The 25,642-nt window shown below is 53.2% G+C and overlaps 1 protein-coding gene across 4 annotated transcripts in view; it reads right to left on the reverse strand.

Annotated features, from left to right (window-relative positions):
- ABR (ABR activator of RhoGEF and GTPase) overlaps window positions 1–25,642 on the reverse strand; it is a gene marked incomplete at both ends in the record, with an annotated part of 221,353 nt that overhangs the window by 71,110 nt on the left and 124,601 nt on the right. For 3 of the 4 annotated variants that reach the window (XM_079725668.1, XM_079725667.1, XM_079725669.1), the window contains one exon: window positions 19,445–19,629. In XM_079725668.1, the coding sequence (XP_079581794.1) occupies window positions 19,445–19,629 (185 nt within the window). Of the gene's footprint in view, window positions 1–6,971; window positions 7,107–19,444; window positions 19,630–25,642 lie in introns of those variants that run through there. The other variant, XM_079725670.1, reaches the window with a different exon arrangement.

Below are 25,642 nucleotides of genomic sequence, written 5' to 3' on the forward strand. Positions count from 1 at the left end.
AAAAGCGGAAGCCGCATAGCGCAGGGAGATCAGCTCGGTGCTTTGTGACCACCTAGAAGGGTGGGATAGGGAGGGTGGGAGGGAGACGCAAGAGGGAGGAGATATGGAGATATATGTATATGTATAGCTGATTCACTTTGTTATACAGCAGAAACTAATGCACCATTGTAAAGCAATTATACTCCAATAAAGATGTTAAAAAACAAACAAAAAACCACAAAAGCCGGGTAAATATAAATATATGACTATAAAGTGTGATGGGGGTTCAGCATATTCTCTCCTTAAACACCTGCAGTGGCTCCTAGGGCCTCTCCCTGCTTGTCCAATCTCCCCATCAGCCGTCAGATCTCTGCCTTCCCAACATGCCAGGAATGTTCCAGCCTCTGAACTCTGGTTCTCGCCGTCCCTGCTGCCTAAAATGCCTTCTCCCACATGGGGTCTTCTCTTCTGAAGACACAGTGTCTGGCCTGCAGTGTCAGCTCTCGTGTCAGAATCTGTGGCACCGCCACAGCACCTGACGCGTGCCCTATCTTGTTACCTGCCCGGTGATTCTGTAGGGTCTTTGAAGCACCTGCGTCACGCTCCTCTGGACACCCCTAAAGCCCAGCACCACGTGATGCCCCTAACATGTGGGCACCTGCCATTTATTAAGCCTTGTAAGTCCTTTCCACTCTCTCATTTAGCTTCATCCCTCTCTCAAATACCTCCCTGAGGGAGGTACTATATTTTTCCATTATACGAATGGAAACAAACAAATAAGACTTAAAAGAGGGAGGGGACTAGCCCAGAATCACATAGCAAGAAAGTGGCAGAGCTGGGATTCCCCTGCAGGTCCTTGAACACCAAATTCTGGTCTCATCCACTGCTCTGATGATTTCCTCACTCTCCTGGTCCTTTTTCAAGCTTCGGATGCTTAACTGGAATCTCAGACAGATCCCTCTCTGAGCATCAAATGCACACCCTTAGCATAAGCTGGGAGAGTGTCTGAAGCTACCAGAAATCTCCTAAGTCCGAAGGAGAGCTGCTTTCCCCCTGCTGCATGGCCACCCCAGCATGTTCTCACAGGCTTTCCTGCCCTTTCCCCAGGTGAAGGACTTAACCCTTGACCTTCCATCAGCAAACCAGTTAGCAATTTGTGCTGGAGGCTGCCTCTCCCAGTCTCTGAAATGTAATCTGATCCTGTGATAGAAGAACAAGGTCCTAAAAAAAAAAAAAGAAAAGAAGAACAAAGTCCTGACAAAGCTGTCCACCTCCTAATCCACAAAACCTGTGACTATGTCACCTTATGCGGCAAAAGGAACTTTGCAAATGTGATTAAGTTAAGGATTTTTAGGTGGGGAGATTATCCTGGGAATTATCAGGTGGACCCTATGTAATCACAAGGGTCCCTGTGAGAGGTAGGAAGAGAAAAGGCTATGAGCCCACAGAAGGAGAGGGAGAGGTGGAAGGGGACAGGGAGAGATTGAGTGCAAGACTGGAAGATGCTACACTGCTGGCTTTGAAGACAAAGGATGGGGCCATGAGCCAAGGAATGCAGGGGACCTCTAGAAGCTGGAAAAGGCAAGGAAACAGGTTCTCTTCCCTAGAGCTTCCAGAAGGAATGCAGCCCTGCTGACCCTTGAGACTTGTAAGAGAATAAATCTGTGTTGTTTTAAGCCACTAAATGTGTGGTAATTTGTTTCCGGCAGCATTAGGAGACCAGTATGGATGCCAAGCTTTAGGGAAAGACAATGGTTATTTATTGATGGTTTCACAAGTACCAGGCACTGTTCTAAGCACTTTCCGTGGATTAACTCACTGGAATCCCACAGTCTAGAAGGTGTTATCATGATCCCTCTGAGGCACAGAGAGTGGAAAATGCCAGCTGCCCAGAGCTGTGGGCATCGCAGGCAAGCAGCACCCCCTGCAAGGAATGAGACTGGAGCTTGGAGCAGGGCTCGCAGCCCTGGAGGTGGAAGTAGAGGTCAAGGTCAGACCTGCTGCTTCCCCAGCCTGACAGATGGGAACTCGCCCTCCACGTTGGGGGCCAGCGCTCCCCTCCTGTGCCCCATTCCCTTCCCGTTCCCTGCCAACTGGGGGTTTGCCTGAGGGCCTGGCAAACACCCTCTCAAGGAAGTCACTTGGGGGCACAATGTGAGCTTAACTGTAGAGCTGGCTGGACCAGGACCAGGGTGAAGACGCGGTGACTCACAGCCCCACCAAGCCTTCACCCACCCTGGCATATGAGCACAGACCCTTGTGTCAGGCCCCATGATAGCCCATTGCAGCAGGACCCGCTCCTCATGAGACTCCAACCTCAGAGTCCAATCTTGAAAGAACCCCCCAAAAGGCACTAAGTAGTCAGCCGCAAGAGTCCCCACTCTGGGCCACATTCACCCTGACATTTTGGCTGGCATGGGGGTGGAGATGATGGGAAAGGAGGTGAAATTAAATTCTGTGCATTTTACCAACAGGTGGCCTGTTGTCAGTTACCACCCAAAACCTCGTCCATCTTCACTTTCCTCAGACCCCACCTGTTTCTGGCTTGGAATTATCTGGAAATTCACAATTGTTTCTTCAATCCTCCTGGAGCTATTCTTATCCCATAAAACACCAGGGCTCAACATCCATTCACTCATTCCCCACTATGTGCCCGGCACTGGGAAGACAAGTGAAGGAGACAGTCTCTACCCCCAAAGAGCCCTCCAGAGGTGCCCACACACCCAGAATCCCCAGGGAGGGGAGTTTTCTGGAGTTCAGGGCCCCCAGAGCCCGTGCCACGCTGCTTGCCAGTCCTGCAGCACAAGGAAGCTGCCATCTGAGTGACACTGTCCCCACTTCCTCCCCAAGTGGAGCTTACGAAACACAGCAGCCACGGGGGGCTCCTTCATGCCCAGCATTTTACATAATCTGCTGGGCTGAAAGTGTCAGCCTGAGGCCCCAAATCCAAGAGGTCAAGTCACTCTGGTAGGGACAGTATCTGCAAGTAAGGCTTAGCTGGCTCTGGCCTGGCCTGGTCTTCTACAGCCGGAGCTAAATAAAGTCTCCAAAGGTTTGGTTCCAGGCCAAGTCAAGACTCTCTCCAGGAGCCTTGATCTCCTCCAAGACAACAAAGTGGGCTGAACAGGCAGGGCCACTTGCAATTCAGAGCCTTAGGCCAAGCAGCTCCATAGACGGCAGAATTCAGTCCATGGGCCACACCAAGTTTGCAAGGAGCACCCCGTGGGTGGGGGGGTCTGGTCAGAGCGGATGCCACTGGGTCTAGGCGCTATGTCCATGCCAAGTATCAGCCTCAGCCTCAGGACAGCTGGCCCCTTCCTGAGTTGAGTCGATGCAGGGACTCAACTCCAGCCATTCTCTCCTCTCCCCAGCCCTAGGCACCAGGGAGGTCTCTTTCAGCTAATTCCTCAGCAGAACAGAGAGTGGGGGTGGGGTGGGCACTGCTGGGGGACCCTCCTAAAGGGTAGATCTCCATATTCTGGGCTCCCTGCTGTCTGAAGCTGCAGGCAGGTCCCATGGGGTCCAGCAGTGTTTTCAGAGTTCAGCTGTTCACATCCCACACCTTGGCGGTTCTGTCATACACACCACCGGCACTACTGTTTACTTAATACTGTTCTTTACAACAACTGGCTTCTTAAAAGCACAGCCTTATCCCAAGCATTATATGTGAAATCACAGGAAAGATGTGCAAGTCGTTTTCTTATTTTTATTTTTGGTTGCATCACGCGGCCTGTGGGATCTTAGCTCCCTGAACGGGGATGGAACCCGTGCCCCCTGCAGTGGAAGCGCGGAGTCTTAACCACTGAACCACCAGTGGAGTCCCTATTTTTTTTCTAAGATACATTAAAATGTACGCCTAACTATTAAAGTGCAAAATATACATCCAGGTGCCACCTAAAATCATCTCTCAAATCATCCCATATGTGGCCCACACTTCGGGAAAAAACCTAAGTGGGGGACACAGGCATGGCCATCACTGCACATGGAGGGAGAGGAGACCTGGACAAGTGAAAAAAGAAACACAGGTGGTTCAGATAATCCATTAAAAATTGGCACAGAATTAACCTGAAGGGTTAATCTGCATTACAAAAGGATTTTAAAATTCCTGACAAATGAGTTCCTTTAAATAGCAGCCTTTATATAGCAAGGCCCCTATCGGCCCTAGGTACCTTTAAATAGAATCATATGAAAGATTTGGGGGACGTACACAACACTTTACAGAGGAGAGGTGATGCTGCTATCAGTATTCACATTATTAGTAGTTTATAGACCATTAACTCCTCAAAGGGGAGTGTGGGTTGAAACACATGGCAAGCTCCAGCTCCAGCTCCGGAGAAAACCACTGCCATCTTCACATCTGTCCCCCAGGAAGATGAAGCATCTCGGAAATTACACTGAAAACAGGATTGATTTATAGGACTGGCATTTGGACATGTGCTCAGGAACACGACTACTGTTTAAGGTAAGTACTCCTGAAGTAAAGTAACAGCAAAGAGAGAACTGCCTTGGATTTCTACCAGCCGCCAAGAAGAGTCTACCATGCAGGAGTGCGCCCAGTCCACAGCCCAGGACAGGAGCACACCCTCCAGAAATGAGCCCTGACCTCACACATGTACACGTGTGCACGCACACACACACGTGCACACACACATGTGCACACACATGCGCCCAGTCCAGCCCTGACTCAACGAGAAGTGGTCCCTCCTCCTCTGAACTTAGTACCCTTTTATCAGAACCCTTCTCAGGCCCTGCCTAGTTTCTCATTATATTCCTATTATCTGGGCACTTGCCCCCTTACCCTGAATTGTGAACTCTTTTTGAGAAAGGACTAAGCCTTGTTCACCTGTCTCCTCCCCCAGGCAGACTGCTCTGAATAGAACACAACCTGACAGTGTTTGTTGAATGAATCAATGAGCTTTCTGTTTGTCTTCTCCCTCTATAGATGGCCAAGCCTGGTAGAGGAGAAGGGCATCCTAGACGTGTTCAGGCTGGGACAGGGGGCTTGGAATCCCCCAACACTCAGGAAAGGGGCCCTCCCCCCAGTGCTGGAGACAGGTCCGGGAACACTGAGGTGGCGAGGTAGAGAGGAAGACTCCATCTTGGTGCTCACAGGGCTCTGGGAGGAACAGCGTTTTTAGGTGTGATGTGCACCCAAGCCCCTTTGGTATCCGTGTGCTTCCTCCTTAGAACACCTCTGTGATGGAATAAGGCCAGGGACATGGTACGCCCTGTGTGGGCCCCATGGAGCCTCACTCATTCCACCAATCCACTGGACACCAGCCACACACCAAGCACCGTGCAGCGCCCACAATGAAAACAAGAGGGCCCTGCCCTGGAGGAGAGAGGCACACGTCTAGAGTTCCAAGCAGAATGAAACAGGGGCTAGCCCGATATAAGCCAGACTAGAGGTCCAGAGTAAGGGAGGACCCATAAGGCAGCATATGAGAGGAACCCCATCTGTGCTGGGGAGGGTGTCTCAGAGAAGGGCTGTTAGGAACCCACAGAGGTCCCATCCTACACACTACTACTACTAAGCTCCCAGCAGGTGTTCTTGGTTCATAACTAGACTTTTCCCCATCCTGTTCCTAGGATGGCTGGGCAGACCCTAAGGGCAAGGCCTTGGGGGCCCAGTGAGAGATGTGACTTACCCCAGTGTGCCAAGCTAGCACCAGATCTGAAAACCAGGGATGGGGCGCCAGCCACTGCCAGCCTCCCGTTACGGCTCCTCTCTGCCCCACACCCAGGCCTACAGCGACTGCTCCACCCCTTCCACACATCAGCCATCTACCCGCGGGTCTGCAGTCTATTTTTACCTCCATTAGCTCCTCCTCTGATCCACACTGTAGCACGGGCGGAGCAGGGCCGTGATCCCCATCTTACAGGAGGGACAAGGAGGCCCAGAGAGGCTCAGCGACAGCCTCCTGCCCAGAGCAAGGCTCCGTGCACCATGCCCTCTGGGGTGCAGTGCTGCCAGGGCAGACAGGCTCGGGCCCCACAAGACGGGCGCTGTTAGGCAGCCTGGTTGCAGTCTGTGAACTCCCTGCCATACGTTCTCACTGGCCCTCCCTTCGAGCCACAGAACAGAGAGGAGGTGAGCAAAACACTGAGGTTAGAGGTGAAAGAAAGGACGGACAGTGTGGTGCACATGCCTTAGGCAGCACTGGTGCGCTTTCAAGTGGAATCCCGGCCCCTGGGGTGGGGCGGGGGGCGTGAAGAGAAGGGGATTGAGGTAACCACTCCCCTCCTGCTCTACCTTCGAGGCAACTTCTCTGATTAAACAGAGGCACTGCTGCTGAGAATGCCCACAGCCCCAGAGTCAGTGGGCTGGGGGCCAGCAGATGCTTCCTGCCTATGCCCACCCTGGGTAAAGTGCCTAGCCACCTGGCTCCTGCCTCCGAGCCAGCTGTTACCGCCCCTCTTCGGCTGATCCAATTCTTTCCCTTCAAGGAAGTTCAGGGACCTCTGGCTCTTGATCTCTCCAAATGCTCTCGTGCCCTAGCCCAGATTCACCAGATTCCACTTGCTTGGAAGAGAGTGGCTCCCTTGGCCTGAACTTCACAAGTGCACTTATCCCACTGCTGCTACGGAAACAAGGAATTTCGGCCTCCTAGTTTCACGTCGGCCAGCTCCTCTGGGGCAGCAGGCTGACACCACTGGCGTGCCCACCAGGGGACTCATGTCACTGCCAGAGAAAGCCCTCTGCACAACTGGCCTGGGGAAAGCCAGCAGCCACTCCCCCTGAGGACAACTGGTCCAGGGGGAGGCGGCAGGCACTGCGCCTCTCCCCCAGGAACAGCTGTGCCCAGGGCACAGCCCCTTGCATCCCTTGGCAGGCAGGCGCCAGCCCCTCTCAGGCTGAGGTGCTTCCACTCGGCCACAAGGTTTGTGCACAAATCAGCCATTTCTGCCGCACAGACTTCGGCAGTCAGAGCTGCGAGCCCTGCCCCCTGCCCCCTCCCCCGACAAGCATCCAGGGCGTGTCACATTCCCACCTTCACAGCCACCAAGAATGGGGACCCTGAGCCAGGGCTGGTCGGGGTTCCCAGCTCGCACTCCTCCAGGAGAAACACATCTTCATCCTCCAGGACCTTGTCCAAAAAGCCTATCGCCTCCTCCTCCTCTTCCATGGCAGCGGGAGCCGCAGAGGGCAAACAGGAAGCAGGGTCCCAGCAGCAGCGGCAGCGGCAGCGGCAGCCGTGGCCGCCGGCGCCCGGGAGCGAGGCCGGCAGGCGGGGACGGGAAGAGCGTGCAGGGCAGGCCTAAACCAGCACGCGGGCCTCCCTGGAGTCCGTCCTGGCTCCCGGCCACCGGCTGCCGATGAAAGGCTCCATTATGAGCCTTCTCCCGCCCGCCGGCTCCGGGTCCTCCCGGAGAAAGGGGAAGCGGGGCGTCCGTGCGGCCCCAGCCGCCTCTCGCGGGGAGCTCCGCCGCCGCTGCCGCCGCCGCGATTCCAGGGCTGTCACCGGAGCCCGCGCGCCCCTGCCGGCCGCCGCGGCCCTTCCTGCCGTGCGCGCCGGCTCTCCAGGCAGGCGGGGCCCCGCTCCCTGCCGCCGCTCCCAGCCCGGCCGGGCGCCCCGCCGCCGCCGCCGCCGCCGCCGGCCCCACAGATCCCGCCCTCCTGGACGCGGAGGTTCGCGTTCGCTCTCAAGACACAGGAAATGCACGACTCGACGGGTGAGGTGGAGCCGTTCCCTCTCTGCGGTTGCCGGGCCAGCCGGCTGGCGGAGGCTTCGGGAGCGCGGAGGAGGGGCGACGAGGCCGCAGCCGGGCCGGGCGCAGGGGGAGGTCCGCTTCCCAGAGACAGGCTTTATTTACAGCCCCTCACCGGCCCCGCGGGCAGGCGGGGGCGGAGCGGACGAGCAGCTGCCCGCACAGCCTCGCGGGCCCCCGGGCCAACCTCGGTGTCACCTTGGGATGCCGACAAGCCCCTTCTCACTTCCGCCTCAGGCTCTGACACCTCTGAGGAAGGGAGGCCAAGCCCTGGTGAGAAACCATAGTTTCTTTCTATCTCCACCGTGGCTGAGGGAACAAGGCTTTGTGCAAAGGAGGCCTGACCTGCCTCGCCACGAAAGAAGCACAAGTGCCAGCCAGGGGCTGCAGCGAGGCCGCCTCGGGCAGCCGGAGGTGCCACACCTACTCACAGATGCTGCTGATAAGCAGCACCACACCTCCTCGGAGCTCTTTTCCCTCAAGAGGGGGCTGGGCCCAGTAGAACCAGCCCCACAGGGGAGGGTACACTTAACCCAGGACCAGGAGCACGCCAGCCCTGCCCACCCCCAACCTGCTTCCCCTGGCTTCTTCCATGGTTACAGAGGCTAAATCCATCCAGAGGGTGAAGTGCACACTCTGGTCCCCTAGCCCCATCCAGAGATGTAATCCACCTACTCTCATGGGGGTGGGGTTTAAGGGCAGCAGCTGGGAAAAGCTCTTTCACAACACCTAGGGCAAAGGTTGCCAACTCCAGCACCCAAGAGGGTGCAGGTAAGATTAGTTAGTGAAATGAGCCAGGTAGGGACCAAGTGAACTGAAGAAACTGTCACTCAGCTCCAGCTGCTGGCTGCCAGGGGCAGTGCAGGCTCAAGGTTGCCCCATCTTGGATTGTTCAAGAGAAGCTGGAATCCGGATTTTTAGGTGATAGCTCTCAATTTAAAAATGATGGCAGATAAATTATATTTAAAAAACAAAACATGATGCAGTCTCAATGAAACACATCTGTGCACTGAATCAGGGCCCACAGACAAGGTTGCTGCCTTCTTGCAGTTGGTTGTGTTTCTCTGAGGGAAGGTTGGGAGGTGTATGTGTGTGTGTGGGGGGGGGGTTGTTCCTTGAATATCACCTCTGTCCCATTTCATCACTGGACCTGGCATCCTGGAATCAAATTCAGCTTCACACATGACCAGCCCACTACTTATCTTTGTAAACCTGTATAATAGGTGCCACCAGCCAGACAGATCAAGTGAAAACTCCGGATTCTGAGTAATGAGCCCTGAAGCTCCAGCCCCACTCACGCCAATCCCCCCAATCTCCCACCAGCCCCCAAACCTTGTCTCTCTAGTCAGGGATTTCCTTAAAATCTTCCTGATGCTTCTAGCTCACAAGTGTCTCTCCCAGTACACAGTACACAGACCAGCCAGTGTGGTTCTTAATGATACAGTGTCTGAGTTGTCCATTAATGCCTCGTGTGTCTACCACCGGCCTCGTTATGCACAGGGCACATCCCCTGTCAGGTGGCAACTGTATGGCCACAGGGGGAAGAGTCCAACTCTTTGGAGCTCGTTTGGAAATGCATTCCAAAGGGGGGGTTAAAGGCGTGCCATCCTAGGCCCACCTGGGGTCATCACCTCTCCTTCCCACTGGGCATCTCAGCTGAGAACAGGGCCCTTGGCTGAGCCTCCAAGCTGGGTGGAGGGTTGAGGAAGAGCCAGGAGGGAAAAAGGAGAGGAATGGACGTGGTTCCTTATCCCAACTCCCCAGAAAAGTCTGTGGAAGTTCTGAGCTCTAGGTGGGGCTCCTGCCATTCTATTAGAGCTGTCCTCACCAGTAAAAGGTTTCTCCCTGTCACCATAGCTGAAATGCAGACCAAGGGATTGGGGGTAGGTTCTCTGGGGCCTCAGGGCTGATGGGGTTCCCCAGAGGCACAACCCACCCCACACCCGCCCTCTCCCTCATCCCTGGTTCTTCCCTGTGCCCGCCCTGGCTGGGTTATAAATAGCCGGGGTAGATCTGAAGGGCCCTCTCAGCCACAATTCCTCATTTGGTTTGGGCGGGTGAGGCTGTTCCCAGAGCTTGGGAACAACCAGGCCTGGCATTCCCCAGGGCACAAGTGTGCCAGCCCAGGGCTCTGTGCCAGTCTGTCTCCCATCCTGCAGGCTCCGAGTGCACGGCATGGGCTGCCCCCTCTGGCTGGACAAGCAGGTGTAATGGGAGAAGGGCCTAACAGTCCAAGGCCCCCCCTGGCACGGTGTCCCTTCCCCCGCCCAAAGGAACATGAGGGGCCCTCAGGAGTCTCCGAGAGTACCCCTGTCTCCATTCCCCATGCCCCTACTAGCATGGCAGTGTCGACACCCACTTCTTCCAAACTCTGACACCTCTCAGAAGCTGCTCCCTGAACATCCAAGGCATCTCCACTCCACCCCACCCGGGTTGGCTGGAAATTCCAGTGAGTAATTTGAATGCCCTTCCATCTCCACTGGGTACACAGACTCCACTCAGAGGCCCTCAGTTCTGCCCCTGGAGGGAAGTGACTCACAAGTCCCAATGGTGTTCCCTCCCTTTCCCCTACCAATGCCCTGGAAACGAGCTTCCTCCCTGCGTCCTCTACAACTCTGCCTGCTTTGGCCTGGCTTCTGACCCTCCTCTCCAGAGAAACAGCTGCTCCAAAGGCCTCTAAACTGCCTTATTCCAAAGTCAGAGGTCTCCTTCTCTACTCCTCAGCCTCTGCAGTCTGGATGCTCTTAAATCCCTCAGCTTCTGTGGCCATGCTGATGCTGCCTCTGATGGCTCTGGTTCCGGCTGGCCCTTCTTTTTCCTGCCTCCTATAAGTGTGGAGTCACCCATTCGGACCAGGCCACAGCCCTCTGCTCTCTGTCCTTGGAGAACTCATCCCTGCTCACTGCTAGGCCAATGGCAGCCCGTCACCAGCTGCAGCTCCAACATCTTGCTCTGCTGGAGTGTGACATCTGTGCTGTCAGCTGCTTCTCCTCACTTGGGAGTCCCATCAGCAGCCCCTCAGCTCCACATCTCCAGACCAAACGACCCTTCCCCCTCCCTAAACCAGCTTCCCCTTTTGGCTTCTCCACTTCTGTTGGCGGGGCCGCCATCTTGTGACTCTTCTTTCCCTCAGGCCCCACATGCCTTTTACCAAGTCCCCTTGGTTCTTCCTTCTCCTCCTTTTCCAAAGCCACCACCCAACCGAGGTTTGTAGAATCTCACACCTACATAACCACAATAATATTCCACTTGGACTTCCGATCTTGCCTGTCCATCTATCTGTTCATTCATACCCAGAGAAGGCCTGGCATTACAAATACACAGACCTGGGAGACACAACCCTTGCCATTAGAATGCTCTCAACCCACAGGGGGTGAAGGACATATAAACAAATGAGGCAGTGTTCTCACTGGTCGACACAGTGGGAACACAGGACAAAAGCACTAACCCTGCCTGAGAGGTAAAGCTCCACAGAAGCGTGGCTTCTGAGCAGCATCTTAAAAAGGGGAAGGGTTTCCAGGCAAAGGGAGGAAAATGTTTGGTAAGGAACCCCAGGAAGCACAGCTGGAGGACAGAAAAGGGGCAGGTGATGAACTTGGAGGAGTGGGCGGGAACCACTCCCCCATGAACAAGGGGCACGGACTGAGATTTCAGACACCCACCAAATCCACGCTTTCCAAGCCACCAACAGTTTACTCTCCCCAAACCCAACAGCCTTCTCTCACACTCATTCTCCATCCCCTCATTCCCTTACCCACTCAATCAACAAGTATCTATTCATTGCCCACCATGCACCAGGTGCTGTGCTAGCATCCAGAACGCAGCCACAAGTGGGACGCTTTGTCTACCTCCATGGGGGCTGATGGTCTCAGGGACAGACTGACCTCTGCGAGCCAAGGCAGGGCCAGGGGAAGGGCACAATCTCAGAACTCTGGGGCTAAGGTACAACTCTTCCAGAAAGAATAACGTGGAAATATCTATTGTGATTTAATACGTTCTCACCCTCTGACTCAGCACCTCCACTTTAAGGAATTTGTCTGCAAAAACATTTCTACAAGGACTCAAAGATCTTTGTACAAAGATGTTCACTGTAATGATGGTTATACCAGTGAAAGACTGGAAACAGCCCAAATGTCTAACAGAAGGGGACTGGCTAAGTGAATTATGGTACAACCATTAAAAGAAACACTGCATACAGTCATGAAGGAGAATGAGGTAGGTCTTTAATTACTGATATGCAAGATGTCCAAGACTTATTAAATAACCAGAGCAAATTGCATAACAGTATTAATAGTATGACCCCACTTTTTTAAAAAGTGTATATATATAATATATACACAGAGGAAAATGTATTTTTTACATATATGTGTATATATATATATATGTAATATCTCACATGGAAAAAGAAGATGTCTCTTAACAGACATTCTCTCTGTAGGATGAGACTTAAGGAGACTTTCACTTTCCATATTATATGTTTCTGTAAAGTTAGAATTTTCAGTGATGTAATCAGGAAAAATAAAGAAATTAAAAAAAGAAGTGCGGTAAGTGCTATAATTGGGCAAGTAGAGATTCACAGAAGGTTCTCCAGAGGAGGTGACATTAAAACTCCTACCTGGGGCTTCCCTGGTGGCGCAGTGGTTGAGAGCCCACCTGCCAATGCAGGGGACACAGGTTTGTGCCCCGGTCCGGGAGGATACCACACGCCACGGAGCGGCTGGACCCGTGAGCCATGGCCGCTGAGCCTGCGCGTCCGGAGCCTGTGCTCCGCAACGGGAGAGGCCACAACAGTGAGAGGCCCGCGTACCGCAAAAAACAAAAACAAAAACAAAAACAAAACAAAACAAAACTCCTACCTGAAAATGAGCAGGGATTAGCTATCCCAGGGGGACTCAGGGGCAGACAGGACAGCATGAGGCATAATGAAATGAGTTCAGTCTGGGTGGCAAGTCTTCATCCGTTCAACCAATACTTACTAGGCATCTCTTATGTGCCAGGCGCAGTTCTAGGCACTACAGTTTGCAGTGAGCAAACATTTTGGTACAAAACTGACAAAGCTCCATGGAAGAGCTCACATTCTAGCTGGGGGGTTGTAATGAGCCTGCAGAGGTAGGCAGAGGTCAAGTGGTCAGGTCAGGCACGGCCTTGACAGCATTGCTACGGGCAGGCATTGAAGAATTTTACAGGGAGTGACCAGACAGTGTTTCAGTGCATCCCTTCTGCTGACATCAGATTACTCTTTCTAAAACACTGCGCACTCTGTACCCAGCAGGAAGCCACCAAGTCAGCCCTAACAAGGGCAGTGGGGCCCTTGCTGATAACTCAACTGATCAAACTGTTGACCACAACTTCTGCTGTTTGCTGTCCCATGAAAGGGCCAGGTGCATTCTCACCTCCAGGCCTTGACCTGGCTTGGAGCCCCTCTCCCTCCTCTCTGCCTATCCCTGGCCCTTCCAACTTCCTTGGCAGGAGCTCAAGTCCCACCTCCAGACTTTCTGGAGCTCAGCAGACCCTGGGCCAATGAGAACTGACCCCAGGGGCCAGTGCCGAGGGCACTGTGTCACTCGGTCCTCCCAGCAGCCCTTCCAGATAGGAGGTATTTATCCTTATTTACAGCTGAGAGGACCAAGATTCTGCAGGTTATCCAAAGTCACAGAGCCAGAAAGACGTCAGGCGAGGGCACTGAGGTTCCTGTTTTGGAGAGGTGGCAGAGAACAGCAGTGGTGAGCACCCACCACTGACCAGCTGTGGGACCTCAGGTGGGTTATGTCACCTCTTTGCACCTTAGTTTTCACATCTGTAAAATGGGGCAGTAACGGTGCCTACTTCCCAAGGTGTGGTGAGGACTAAATGAGTTAGTATTTATAAAGTGCTACAACAGTGTCTGGCATTTAGTAAGTGCTATGGAAGCGTTTCTCTTCTTTCTCTTCTTCTTTCTGCCACACAGGCAGGAGGGTTGGGGGGGGGTCTGTGTGGCTTTCCAGATGGAAGCAACCAGCCCATAACCCTGTGGGAGGAAGGTCCACAAGAGCATCATCAGAGCATCATCGTGGAAAGAAAGTGCTAGCACCCACTAGTGGAGGAATTAGGTGAGGAGGATGGAAAAGAGAGTCCGTGCGTAAGAGCCAGCCTGCTGCTGGGATGCTCCCTGCCCTTCTGCACCGTGGCAGAACCCAGAGCCCAGGGGGACCTCCAGCCTCTGCCCCCTGGTCGCTCACCTGTGTGGCCAAACGTCTCAAACTGAAGGCGTTCTCAGGGGCAATTTCACACCTCTTGGTGTGATTAGGTGGGTCGATTGGCCTCCCTGCCCCACCCCCAAAGACTCCCAAGCCTCAAGGACAGAGAATGGGTCTGGTTCACTCTCCTATCCACTGTCCCTGGGATCTGCAGGAGATGAGCAAACCTTCACCGAATACATGTTGCTTTGGAAGTCGCCTTACTGGCTGATGTGAAACACACAGCACAGTAGCAGGGAGAGGGAGATCCCAGACAGGCTGTGAGCACTACGGGATGCTCCAGGTCGGCTGCGTGTGGTCAGTCAGGGAAGCCCAGATCCCAGCCACGTGTGGAAGGGGGGCAATGAGACAGAGAGGCCAGGGAGCACCAGCCATGGAGAGGCTGAGGACCACAACCAGGGCACTGTCTCCCTACTTCCTATTTACATCCCCCTCAACTCACACAAGCCAAGGAACCCCCTGAGCCATAGCTTCTTCATCTACAAAATGGGGGGCTCTCCAAGTGGTTGCAGGGATAGGTGGCGATGAAGCCCATGGGCACCTGGCACAGCACCTGGCACATAGGGGGAGTCAGGCAAGCTCCTCCTTTTTGGAGTGGGGACCAAAGATCCAGAAAGGGGGCAATGGGGAGCAAGGCTGCTGAGGCAGGAGGTCGGCAACCTGAGGAGAGATGTCTCTGGTTTTACCTGCATCTGGAAACTCCTGAGAGGCGTAAAGATAAAGAGCAGCCGTCAACCCACCCAACCCAGGCCTCGAATGCCGTCCAAAGAGAGCAGACTGGGACACCATCTCAGATGTTCCCAGCTTGCCACGTGGCTTCTCCTTTCACCTAGAAGCGACCTCCTTGTCCTGCAACCTCAGATCCCAAACCCCAAGGCTTCAGAAGGGACCAGGAAGGGAAGAGGGGGCAGCAATTCATCCTAGCGTCATCCCCTGAGACTGTATCTGCCCTCCCTCCCTGCTCCCTGGCCAACCCAGTGCTACTTGATTCAATTCCATAAACACCGGGTGAATACCCCTAGGTGCCCAGGAGCTGCTGATGGGGGTCCCGGAGATGATCGGGGATCAGGGCTCCGGATCTCGCAGGGCAGACGTGCCCCACAAGTAACTGTGCACGGTCCCCAGACAGCGGAGGGCTCAGCCATGGGCTGGAAAACCATCACAAGGGAGGTGGTATCTGAGGGGACCTGGGAGCACCACACAGACTCCAGCGTCAGAAAGACCCAAGTTTAGGGATTTCCTGGCAGTCCAGTGGTTAAGACTCTGCTCTTCCAGTGCAAGGGGCATGGGTTCAATCCCTGGTCAGGGAACTAAGATCCCACATGCAGGTGCGGCCAAAAAAAGAGAAAGGAATAAAAGAAAGACCAAGTTTAAGTATATCTCTGGCTCCCCACGTAAAAGGCTCAAGGCGAGTCTAAGTAGCTGTGAGGAATGGGGGTGGGGGTGCGGGGGAAGGGGGGAAGACGAGAAGGTTGACAATGGTGATCATCTCAACTCTCCCCCACCTATCTTTAAATCATCCTGCCGTCTGGAGTCTAAACTCCTCAATTCAGCAGTTAGTGCAGTACTAACATGTACAGACCTTACAATTTATAAAGCACCTGCCTGGCACCATCTCATAGAAGCCTCCCGACAGCTGTGTGAGGTCAGGAGGGAGGAAATTCTCAGTATCTTCACTTTACAGATGAGCAAACTGGAGCTCAGATGAGTGAAATCCCTCAGGTCACACAGCTAGAAAGTGGTGGCACTGAGACAACAACCAGATCTTCTCTCTGCCTTGTGGCCCCTTTTCATGGTGACTCCTGAGAGGGGAGTCAGAGGAGTCCATGGCTTGTGGGGCACACGCTTTTCTGAATGACCACGGTCCTGGCAGGGGAACATGTGCCCCGCTTGTCAGGGAGATGAAGCGTCCCTCCTGTCCTTCCCAGGGTGAAAGCAGGCCCTCTCTGCTGAACTGAGCCACCGGAGGGGGCTGTACTCAGCCTGAGCTTGGGGAGAGTGAGGGTCTGCAGGGCGGGGCTTCAGCTTTCACCCTGATACCTGGCTGGGCTGCACACTGGGGCACATCTAAGGCGAGAGAAGAGTGAGGCTGCAGGGCTTTCTGGGGAGTGAAGAGCATTTGTCCTGCAACACCGGAGACCCGGTTTCATCCGGGCTACCACACCTGGGAGGACAGATCTGACCCCAGAAAGGAGGTTGTAAAAGCAGATTCAGTTGTTGTCCAGCAAATATTCATTAGACCGGGTCCTCGCAGTGCTCCGGGCTCCCCACCCCTCTAATGGTTGGTGAGGAGAGTCTCGTGGGCCCTGGGCGCCAAGCTCTGAGGACCCACAGTGAGCCAGGCCCAGCGCTGCAGGCCTCACCTGAGCTATCCCAGTCCGTCCTCTCAACAACCCTTCAGGTGGTTAGTCCTATTTAGAGATGAGGAAACTGAGGCTCAGAGGGGTTATGACACTGATCCAGAGTCCCACAGCTAGAGAGCAGAACATGTCATCTATGCAAAGCTCATGTCCCTGCCATTCTCTGAGCTGCTGGGAGAGTAAGACCGTGAGGGCTAGTTTTATGCATCAACCTGACAGGGCCACAGATGCCTAGACGTTTGGCCACACATTATTCTGGGTGTGTCTGTGAGGGTGTTTCTGGATGAGATGAACACTTGAATCAGTTGACTGAGTAAAGCAGGTTGCCTTCCCAATGTGGGTGGGCCTCATCTAATCAGTTGAAGGTCTAGATAGAATAAAAAGTAAGGGAGAATTCACTCTCTCTGCCTGTCTTAGAGCTGGGACATAGGTCTTCTCCTGCCTTTGGACTCAATACGGACTACAGCTTACACCATCAACTCTCCTGATTCTCCAGCCTTTGAACTCAGACTGGAACTAACTGTACCATCAGTTCTCCCAGGTCTCCAGCTTGCTGACTGCAGATCTTGGGACCGTTCAGCCTCCATAATCTAGTGAGACAATTCCTTATAATAAATTAGTCCTTCTCTCTCTGTATCCTAATGGTTCTGTTTCTCTGGAGAACCCTAATATAAAGACCAAACCTTGGGCTTCCAGGAACAAGTTGGATGCACATTTGGGTGTGGAATGTCCGGCTGCCAGAGGCTAGATATCTGAATATCTAGAACAATCATCTGATTTGGTCCAAAAGTCCCCTTGGTTCCCAACGCCCCAACAGGAAGCCTGGCAGGGAGGGGACCTGCTGGTCAAATGAGCAGAGCCAAGTAGCAGAAACCTTGGCTTTCTTTTTCTTTCCTTTTTTTTTTTAAAAAAAAAAAAAAAAAAAACTGAAACGGCCCTCAAGTACTCCGGAAGAGGTGTGTCAACTCTCTCCAGAACCCCAATGTACACAGCAATACTTGCTGAGTCCACTAGATGGGGCCAGTGACACAGCAGAGAGGGCAGAAATGCAACTCAGGAGGGAAGGTAGGCAGGCAGGGGGTACACGGGGCTGGAATCTTTGCTAGGATCCCCAAGTTGGATTAATGCTCCCCACCTCTACCTTGTATAATTTCTAGCCAATGGTGTAAAAATTAATCCTGGGGTTCCCAAGCACTTTGGCCAGTTGTCACTGTAGCATCTCTTGGATTTCAAAGTCCTCAAACCAAGCTCTTCCCTTGTGAGTCACCAAGCAAAATGGGCGGCATCGTAGTAAAGGAAGTCCCTGCCCCAAAGCCTCAGAGCTCCAGGTGGGGGCATCTCCCTGTTACGCCTGTGACCCATTTCACTAGAGAAAGCACCTGAGTACCTTTCACCAGGGAATCTAAAAGTCGATGGACAAGCACTCCAGCAAGGTGGTCATGTGATGAGGGAAGGAGACAGGACAGGAAGCAAGGAGGAAGTCAGAGGAGAAAGGGAAATAAATGGCTTTTCTCGTCAGCAAGTGGCTCTAATCTGGCCACACGTTCTCAACTCTCAGCCAGGATTCCTGGTGCTGTGTTGAGTCCTACAGTGACTCTTTCTGCACCAGCTCACAGGGGTAATAGCTGAGGCTCCGGGATGGGAGGGGCATGTCTCTAAGCCCTGCTGTGGTCAGAGACCTAAAGGCAGAAACGGGAAGCAAGAGCTGCCACTTTGCTTCCCCTGGTTAGAGTCAGTTCAGGTCCCAGAGCACCCTCTCCTCCATCAGTAGCAAGAATCCCGCCCCGCAGGTCCAAGATGGCTGTCTCTCACCTGCCACCTTTCCTTAGGACGACAGGACAATAGCCCAGAATGTCAGCTGTGGGGGGCCTGAACCTGATCAACGCCCTTGCCCATCACTTCCACCTCCCACCTGCCCCCACCATCCCTTCCCAAACTTGCACTGCCTGGCAGCTGATAAGCTCTGCCTAGGCCTCTGTTGCCATGGCAACAATGTGGCTTCCCCCAAGTGGGAAGCCGGTTGCCAAGGCCCTTGTTGCCAAAGGCTATAACAGCCACCCCGCTGTGTGAAGAGGGGGTGAGAGCTCTACTCAGGGGTGGAGGGTGGCCGAGGAGGCTGGGAGGGAAAGAAGCAGGGGGTTCGCCAGAAATGGTAGGGTCCAGGCAGCCCCCTGGCTGGAGTGGGGGTGTGCTGGGCCCTGCAGGAGGGAAACAAGTATCTCACAGCAACTCAGTGACTGCTCCTCGAGGGTATTAGAGGGAAGAAAGGGGACCCCCCTACAAAACACACCTGGACAAGCCCCCTACCAAGCAGGACCAAGCAATCCAAGCCCCCCCTGCCCCCCTCCCAAGAAGAAATTTGATTCTTTGATTTTTCCCAATTTCTGAAAAATAGCCCCCAGGAATCCCTCTGTCTCACTTGCTCTTGTGTCTCAGACGCACTCGCACAAGCTGAGCACGGACAGAGCTGGTCTCTGGGCCCAGGAACAGCAACTACAAGGATTGCAAACCTGCCCGCATCTCTATCCCTCCGCCTGTCTCAGAGCACATCCTCAATATTGCTTGTAAAATGCTTCCCTTCGGAGCAGGGCTCTCCTCGGTGGACAAGAGGAGAGGCGGACACCACTACGGCCCATTCCCTTCCAGAGTCAACAGAGGAGGGCTGGACGGGGCCCTTGGTCCTCAGGGAACGCTACAGAAGCTGCTCACTCCCCCCACAGCCGAGGCCAGCCTTGGTTTGCTGAGCCCGCACCTGTGCATTTATAGCCCACAACTCACATATGCAGCCACTGCCCAGCCCGGGCCCAGAGAGGAGAGCCTGTTCCCTCCCCAAGGTCCCATCCTGCTAGAGAAGAACTGAGAGAGAAAGGTGAAAGAGGAAGTGAGGTGTCCAGGAGGCAGGGGGAGCCGATGGCTGGTAGAAGAGGCAGGGGTAGGTGCAGCAGTGGCAGAGAGCAGCAGGCGGGGGGCGGGGGCTAGTCTGAGAGGCCCAGGGCCGGAATGAGAGGATGAGGGCCCCGAGAGCAAGCCCACATTTCCCGAGTCCTGCACCCCAGTAGCGCTCCAAGCAGAGCCTGGCCCACGACACCCATGCCTGCCTACCCCCCTCCCCAAAAGCCCCCTCTTCCCAAACCCAGAAGGAAAAGCAGGTGTACCTACCCCAGGTGCCAGCCCCTCAGGTGGGGTGGGGGAGATGCTGTCCCCGCCGCCCTGGTTCCGGGCACTGAGCTGAGGCGACATGGTGGGCGACTCATCGATGTACGGCATGGTCTCCGAGCCCTCCGGGGGCCCCTTCTGCTCTTCATTCCCCTCTCCGTCGTAGTCGTCTGCCCCGTAGCTGAAGTCTGAGACAAGGAACAAGAAAGGCCACTGAGAGTCCTCCACGAGGGCTGCCAGGGACTGGTAGCGCAGTGGGCGCCAGCGGCGGTCCCCGGCTGCCATGCCCCGGGCCGCACCATCCACGCCCAGCCCGGGCAGGGCTGCGCGGCCCGGAGCGCCAGCAGGCACCAGATGCTGCGGTTCAGGGGCCGCTGGGAGTCGACGGGGAGCGGCTCCGCTGTTGCCACCCGCTTAATAGCATGTCAGTCGCGTATTTCGAGCTGCTGTTTCCTTTGCCTCCTGCCTAATTCCAAGTCTAAAAATTAACAGTGGGAGCAGGCGGCTGGACGCTTCCAACTCTCCTCTCTGAGTCACCATTTTGCTTTTTATAGGGAATAAGGTGGTGCGGGCGGGCCGAGCGATGTCACTTCCTGAGCCCCTCCTCTTTGGGTACCATTTGTACACTGAGCCCCATCCCTGGATGGGAGGGCAGAGCAGGGTTCGGCGTGGGGGCTGAGGAACGGCACCCGAGGGAGCCCTCACCCTTCGAACAAGGCTCCGCAAAGGTCAGAGCCCAAGGCTGGCAGAGCATGGGCGAGACGACGGCCCGGGCCTGGCAGGGACGCGGTTGCACAGCAGACTTCTCAAAAGTCGGTACTTACTTCTGTAATTTCAATGTAGGATGCCTTGGGAAAAGGAGGGAAGAAACAGCCACAGGGAAGTCAAGCTGCCGTTAACCCCATCGGCGCCGCCAGCACCACTGAGCCGGCACCTGTGCATTTACAGCCCACAACTCACATATGCAGCCACTGCCCAGCCCGGACACCCCCTCCCTGGACAGCAGGCCGGGTCCATGGGGGCGCAAGGCAGCACCTCAGAAAGGCCCCCATCACACCCCACCGGTGGGGGTCTCTCCTACAGCTGTGTGAGGGACCCTCCCCCACCTCCACCCCTGGCTGGGTCCGTCCCACCATCTGCTCAGATACCACTTCCTCCACAGTGTCCCCCCCCGCCCCCGGCGTCCCAGCTCAGAACTCCTACAGTGCATGGCCCTCTAGTGCCCCCAGTGATCCTGCCCATTCATCCCTGAGCACCTGGCGCGGGACCGGGGTGACAGCCATCGCTGTGTGCCCAGCAGCCACGGCCCACATGGGTCAGGATCTTGGGAACGTGTGTGGAGTGAGTGAATGGGCAGAGGAATGCACTGTCCCTCTCAGGTCTGAGGCTGGAGCCAAGTTCTCAGCGGGGCCCTGGCTCCTCCTCCTGTCACAACACACCAGTCCCCGGGCAGCCGGCAGCCTGAGAATGGTGTCAACGGGTCACCAGGGCGCCCGACCATGGCCACACTCAGTCCAATCTGCCCCTTTGGCAGCCGAGAGCACCCCCCAGCCTCGCTGCACCTGTTCCTGCCGACTTCCTCTCCAGTCCTGTGCTGACGGCCCATTAAGCTGTCAGGGACATGAGCTATTATTTTTTTCCCCAGGACAGGCGTGCACGTGAAGAACCACAGGACCTAGCCATCCAGACACTGGGACGTGTGTGTGCCAGGCACCCGGCAAACAGGACCCACTGCCGGGAGGACACAGGGCTTCTGTCTCAGGAGCAGGTGGGGGTAAGCCGACTCTGCTATTTCCACCCCACCGGTGGGGGTCTCTCCTACAGCTGTGTGAGGGACCCTCCCCCGCCTCCACCCCTGGCTGGGTCCGTCCCATCACCTGCTCAGATATCACTTCCTCCACAGTGTCCTCCCTGGCGTCCCAGCTCAGAACTCCTACAGTGCGTGGCCCTCTAGTGCCCCCAGTGATCCTGGGAGGGAGGAAGAGGAACCACAGCATCTGGGCTGCCCGAGTCCGGCACTGTGAGGGAGCCTGGCTGTTTGGTGAGAGCTACTCACTTTGGAGAAGCACAAGGAGGGAATGAAACACCTGCGGTCTCTCCTCCAGGAGGCTCCAGGCTGCTCTGTTAGTGCCTGGAGTCAAGCGGGGGATGTGAACTGTGATGAACACTGGCCTGGCCATCCGTTCAGATTCCAGCAGGCCCCGCTGATTCTCCTGTACACTGACCAATTCCCAGGGGTCACAGGACCAGAGCTTTCACTCTCCAGATATTTCCCAAGGGCAAGGGTAGAAGGGACCACAGGGAAAGTGGTGAGGCTTGACTCTGCCACACAGTCTGCAGCTGCCTGGGTCACAGCAGGGTGGGAAGGTCTCTGCCAGCCTTCCGCCATGTGTGCCCAATTCATCCTGATCAGAGTGGTGCCCCTGGACCCACATCTCAACCTAGCCACATCGGAGAGGCTGCTCTTATGATTCCCAGTTCACAGGCAGAGCCACTGAGTCTCAGAGAGATTTGCACAGAAAGGATCTGAATCCGTCTGTCTCCAAATGCCATCTTTCCCCCTCTGAATCTCACTAATCTTCTAGGAAAATCCCCTTCTACAGCCCTCGTCAGGGGAGGCTGACCAAGGAGGGGAGAGAGGGGTGCCAGCCACAACAGTGGGGTGCCCAGGCATGGAGGAGAGTGCCCTCAGAGCTCTCTGTAAATGTTCCTGGATAGTGTCCTTTTCATTCCAACCTCCAGGAGACCCTGACAGCCCAGGAAGCCAGCCAGAGACCCTGGAGAATCCTACCAGGAAAAGGGATACAGAAAAGACAGAGAAACCAGCGCTTTGAGAAAGTGGGAGCCCTGGGGACTCAGGAGGGTGGAAATCTGCCAAGCACAGCCTTCAGTCTGTGCAGGTCCACAGACAGGAAGGCTGAGTGGACCATGGCTTGGCCAGCAGGTGTCAAAAGAGAAAAGGCAGAGGAGGCTGCTGACAGCCAATATCCATGTCCCCTCCTAGTAACAGAAATCTCACTGTCTTTGGAGTGGCAGTGTGCTCCGTGGCTAGCTAAAAGACTACTTTTCCTAGTGGTGTGGGCCATGTGATGAAGTTCTGGCCAATGAGATGTTGAGTGGATATGTGTGGAACTTTGAAGACAGTTGCTGAAACTTCCAGTGAAAGTTGTTTTCACTGGAAGGTATTTTTCCCCTCTCTCCATGCTTCCTCCTTCTGTTGCCAGTTTGGAAAGCAGATAGGAGAGCTGGAGCTCCAGCAGCCATACTGAGCCATGAGGGGACCTTGAGGATAGAAGCCAGTGCTGAATATAGCTGAGCACAAAGCTAGGAGCCTGGGCCCGTGATGGCACAGTGAGCCAACATACCACCCCAGGAACGTCTACCTCTGGACTTCTTTTACATGAGAGAAGAAAAATGCCTATGTTATTTAAGTCTCTGTTATTTAGTTTTTATGTTATATGCAGTCAAACCTAATTATAACTGATCCAGATGGTTTTCCTTGACATTCTATCTGGGTGCTTTTCCTACGGTCTTCACTGTTCCTTCTAGTCTCCTTGGTGGAATCCTCTTTCCCTGCCCACCCCTTAAAAATTGGTATTCCCTATACATCCTTACAATAGAATACTGCTCAGCAATAAAAGGGACAAAATACTGAGACACACAGAAATGACTCTTACAGGCATTATGCTAAGTGAAAGAAGCCAGACACAAAAGAACACATCCTGTATGGCTCCACTTATATGAAGTTCTAGAACAGACAAATTTAATTTACGCTTGGAAAAAAAATGAAAAGTGTGGTTGCTTCTGGGGGTCAGGTAGGGACAGGAATTGAGTGTAAGGTGCACAGGGAATTTTCTAGGGTGATGGAAATGTTCTGTATCTTGACAGGGATTTGGGGTACACAGGCGGATGTGTTCATTGACTTCATCAAATAGTACACTGCATCAAAGATTTGTGCATTTCACTAAATATTTAACTCTAGTTAATGACATGCATGTTTAAGTGTCTAAGTGAAATGTGTTGATGTCTGCAACTTACTCTGACGTACATAAAAAACAAGATGGGTTGATGATGTCGAGAGGGACGGCCAGATGTGCAATAAAGCAAGTGGAGAAAAATGATAATTATAGACTCCAGATGGTGGGTACATGGGTGTTTACTATACGATTCTTTAAACTTTTAGGTATGTTTGAAATTTTTCATAATAAAATGATGGGGAAAAATTGGTGTTCTCCGGGCTTCTGTCACCTCTACTTTACTCCCTCTCCCAAATTTTATTTATATTCTAGGGAGAGGTCTGGGCTGCAGACCCATCTCTTTGATTGTTTCCTGGACGTCTCCACCCCCAGAAACTTCAAACCCAAGCTTTTCCTGAAGTTAATCTGCCAGATCACTCAAGTTGGAAACCTAGGAGTCGTGCCAGATTCCTTCCTCTTCCTCCTCATCTCCTACACCCTGAAATATCCCCACTCCCCATCGACCTTCCCACCCTCACCAACTCTTACAAGGACAATTCCAACACTCTCTCCCCATGACTGCCAGACTGCAAATCTGATCATGTTTCCCCACTGTTCAAAATTCAACAGTTCCCCATTCACTTCAAACTCCCTGGCTCAAGGCCTTTCATAGTCAGCACCTGACTCTTCCTTTACAGAGTCGTATTCTGCTGCCCTGTAATATCAGACATCTAGGTAGGTCCCTGAAAGGGTCTGAATAGTAGCCCCCAAATATATATGTCTAAATCCCAACCTTGGTACCCATAAATGTGACCTTATTTAGGAAAAAGGTCCTTGTAGATATAATTAAGTCGAGGATCTCTAGATGAGATGATCCTACTTTAGTTGAGTGGGACCCAAATCTGATGACATGTCTTTATAGGAAACAGAAGGGGAGAAGACACAGACACACAGAAGAAGGCCATGTGAAGATGGAGGCAGAGATCTGAGTTATCTGGCCAAAAGCCAAGGAATGCCTGGAGCCACCAGAAGTTGGAAGAGGCAAGCAAGGATTCTCCCCCTAGTGCCTTGGCAGGGAGCATGGCCCTGCCAGCACCTTGATTTTGGACTGTGGCCTCCAGACTGTGAGAAAATAAATTTGGGGGTTTTTTTTGGCCACGCAGCTTCTGGGATCTTAGTTCTCTGACCAGGGATCAAACCCATGCCCTCTGCAGTGGAAGCACGGAGTCTTAACTACCGGACCACCAGAGAAGTCCCTGGTGATGATTTTTTATTTTTACTTTAATTTAAAAAAATATCTTTATTGGAGTATATAATTGCTTTACAATGTTGTGTTAGTTTCTGCTGTACAGCAAAGTGAATCAGCTATATGTATACATATATCCCCATATCCCCTCCCTCTTGAGCCTCCCTGTGATTATTTTTTTAATGGCAGCCCTATGAAATTAACACAGTCCCCAAACACACAGTTTCCCACCTCTGGACCTTTGCACATGCTGTTCCTACACCTCGAACACCCTCCTCACCCTTTGACCACCCAGTGAAGTCCTATTTAGCCTTCAAATCCAGCTCAGTTCCACCCTTCTCCTATGAACCTCCTTGCCTCCTGAATATATAAAGCACTTTTGCAATCCAATGAGAAAAAGACGAATACCTCAACTTTCTAAATGAGTTAGAAAAATGAACAGAAAATTAAAAAGAGAATTACAAATTCCCAATGTGTGTGTGTGTGTATATATATATACATATATACATACATATAATATATATATAACATATATATGTTAAATGTTAACCTCACCTGTAATCAAAGAAAATGCAAACTTCTATTTTTTGCAATTTTCCTATCAAATCAGCAAGGAAAATACCCAAGCTTGTAAGAGAACAGGCACTCTCAGAATCTCTTGGAGGATATGTAGAATTGGCACAACTTTTCTGGAGTCAACTTGGTATCAAAAGCTTTAACAGTTGGTACAGCTTTTAACCCAGCATAATCTAAGACTGTGTCCTAAGAAATTAATTATAAATGTACATAAAAATAAAGTTACAAGGTTATTAATCACAGGGCTGTTTATGATTGTGAAATATTAAAAACAAGCCGAATGACTAATTATAGGGACTTGGGTAAATTATGGTATTTCTCCAAGGTGGACTACTATGTAGTCATTAAAAATTATCTGGATGATTTACATCATCTTATTAAGTGAAAAAGAAATTAACAATCGTATGTACAGTATATTATGTT

This window comes from Hyperoodon ampullatus (genome assembly GCF_949752795.1).
Source record: "Hyperoodon ampullatus genome assembly, chromosome: 19".
In the NCBI taxonomy this organism is placed as follows: domain Eukaryota; kingdom Metazoa; phylum Chordata; class Mammalia; order Artiodactyla; family Ziphiidae; genus Hyperoodon; species Hyperoodon ampullatus.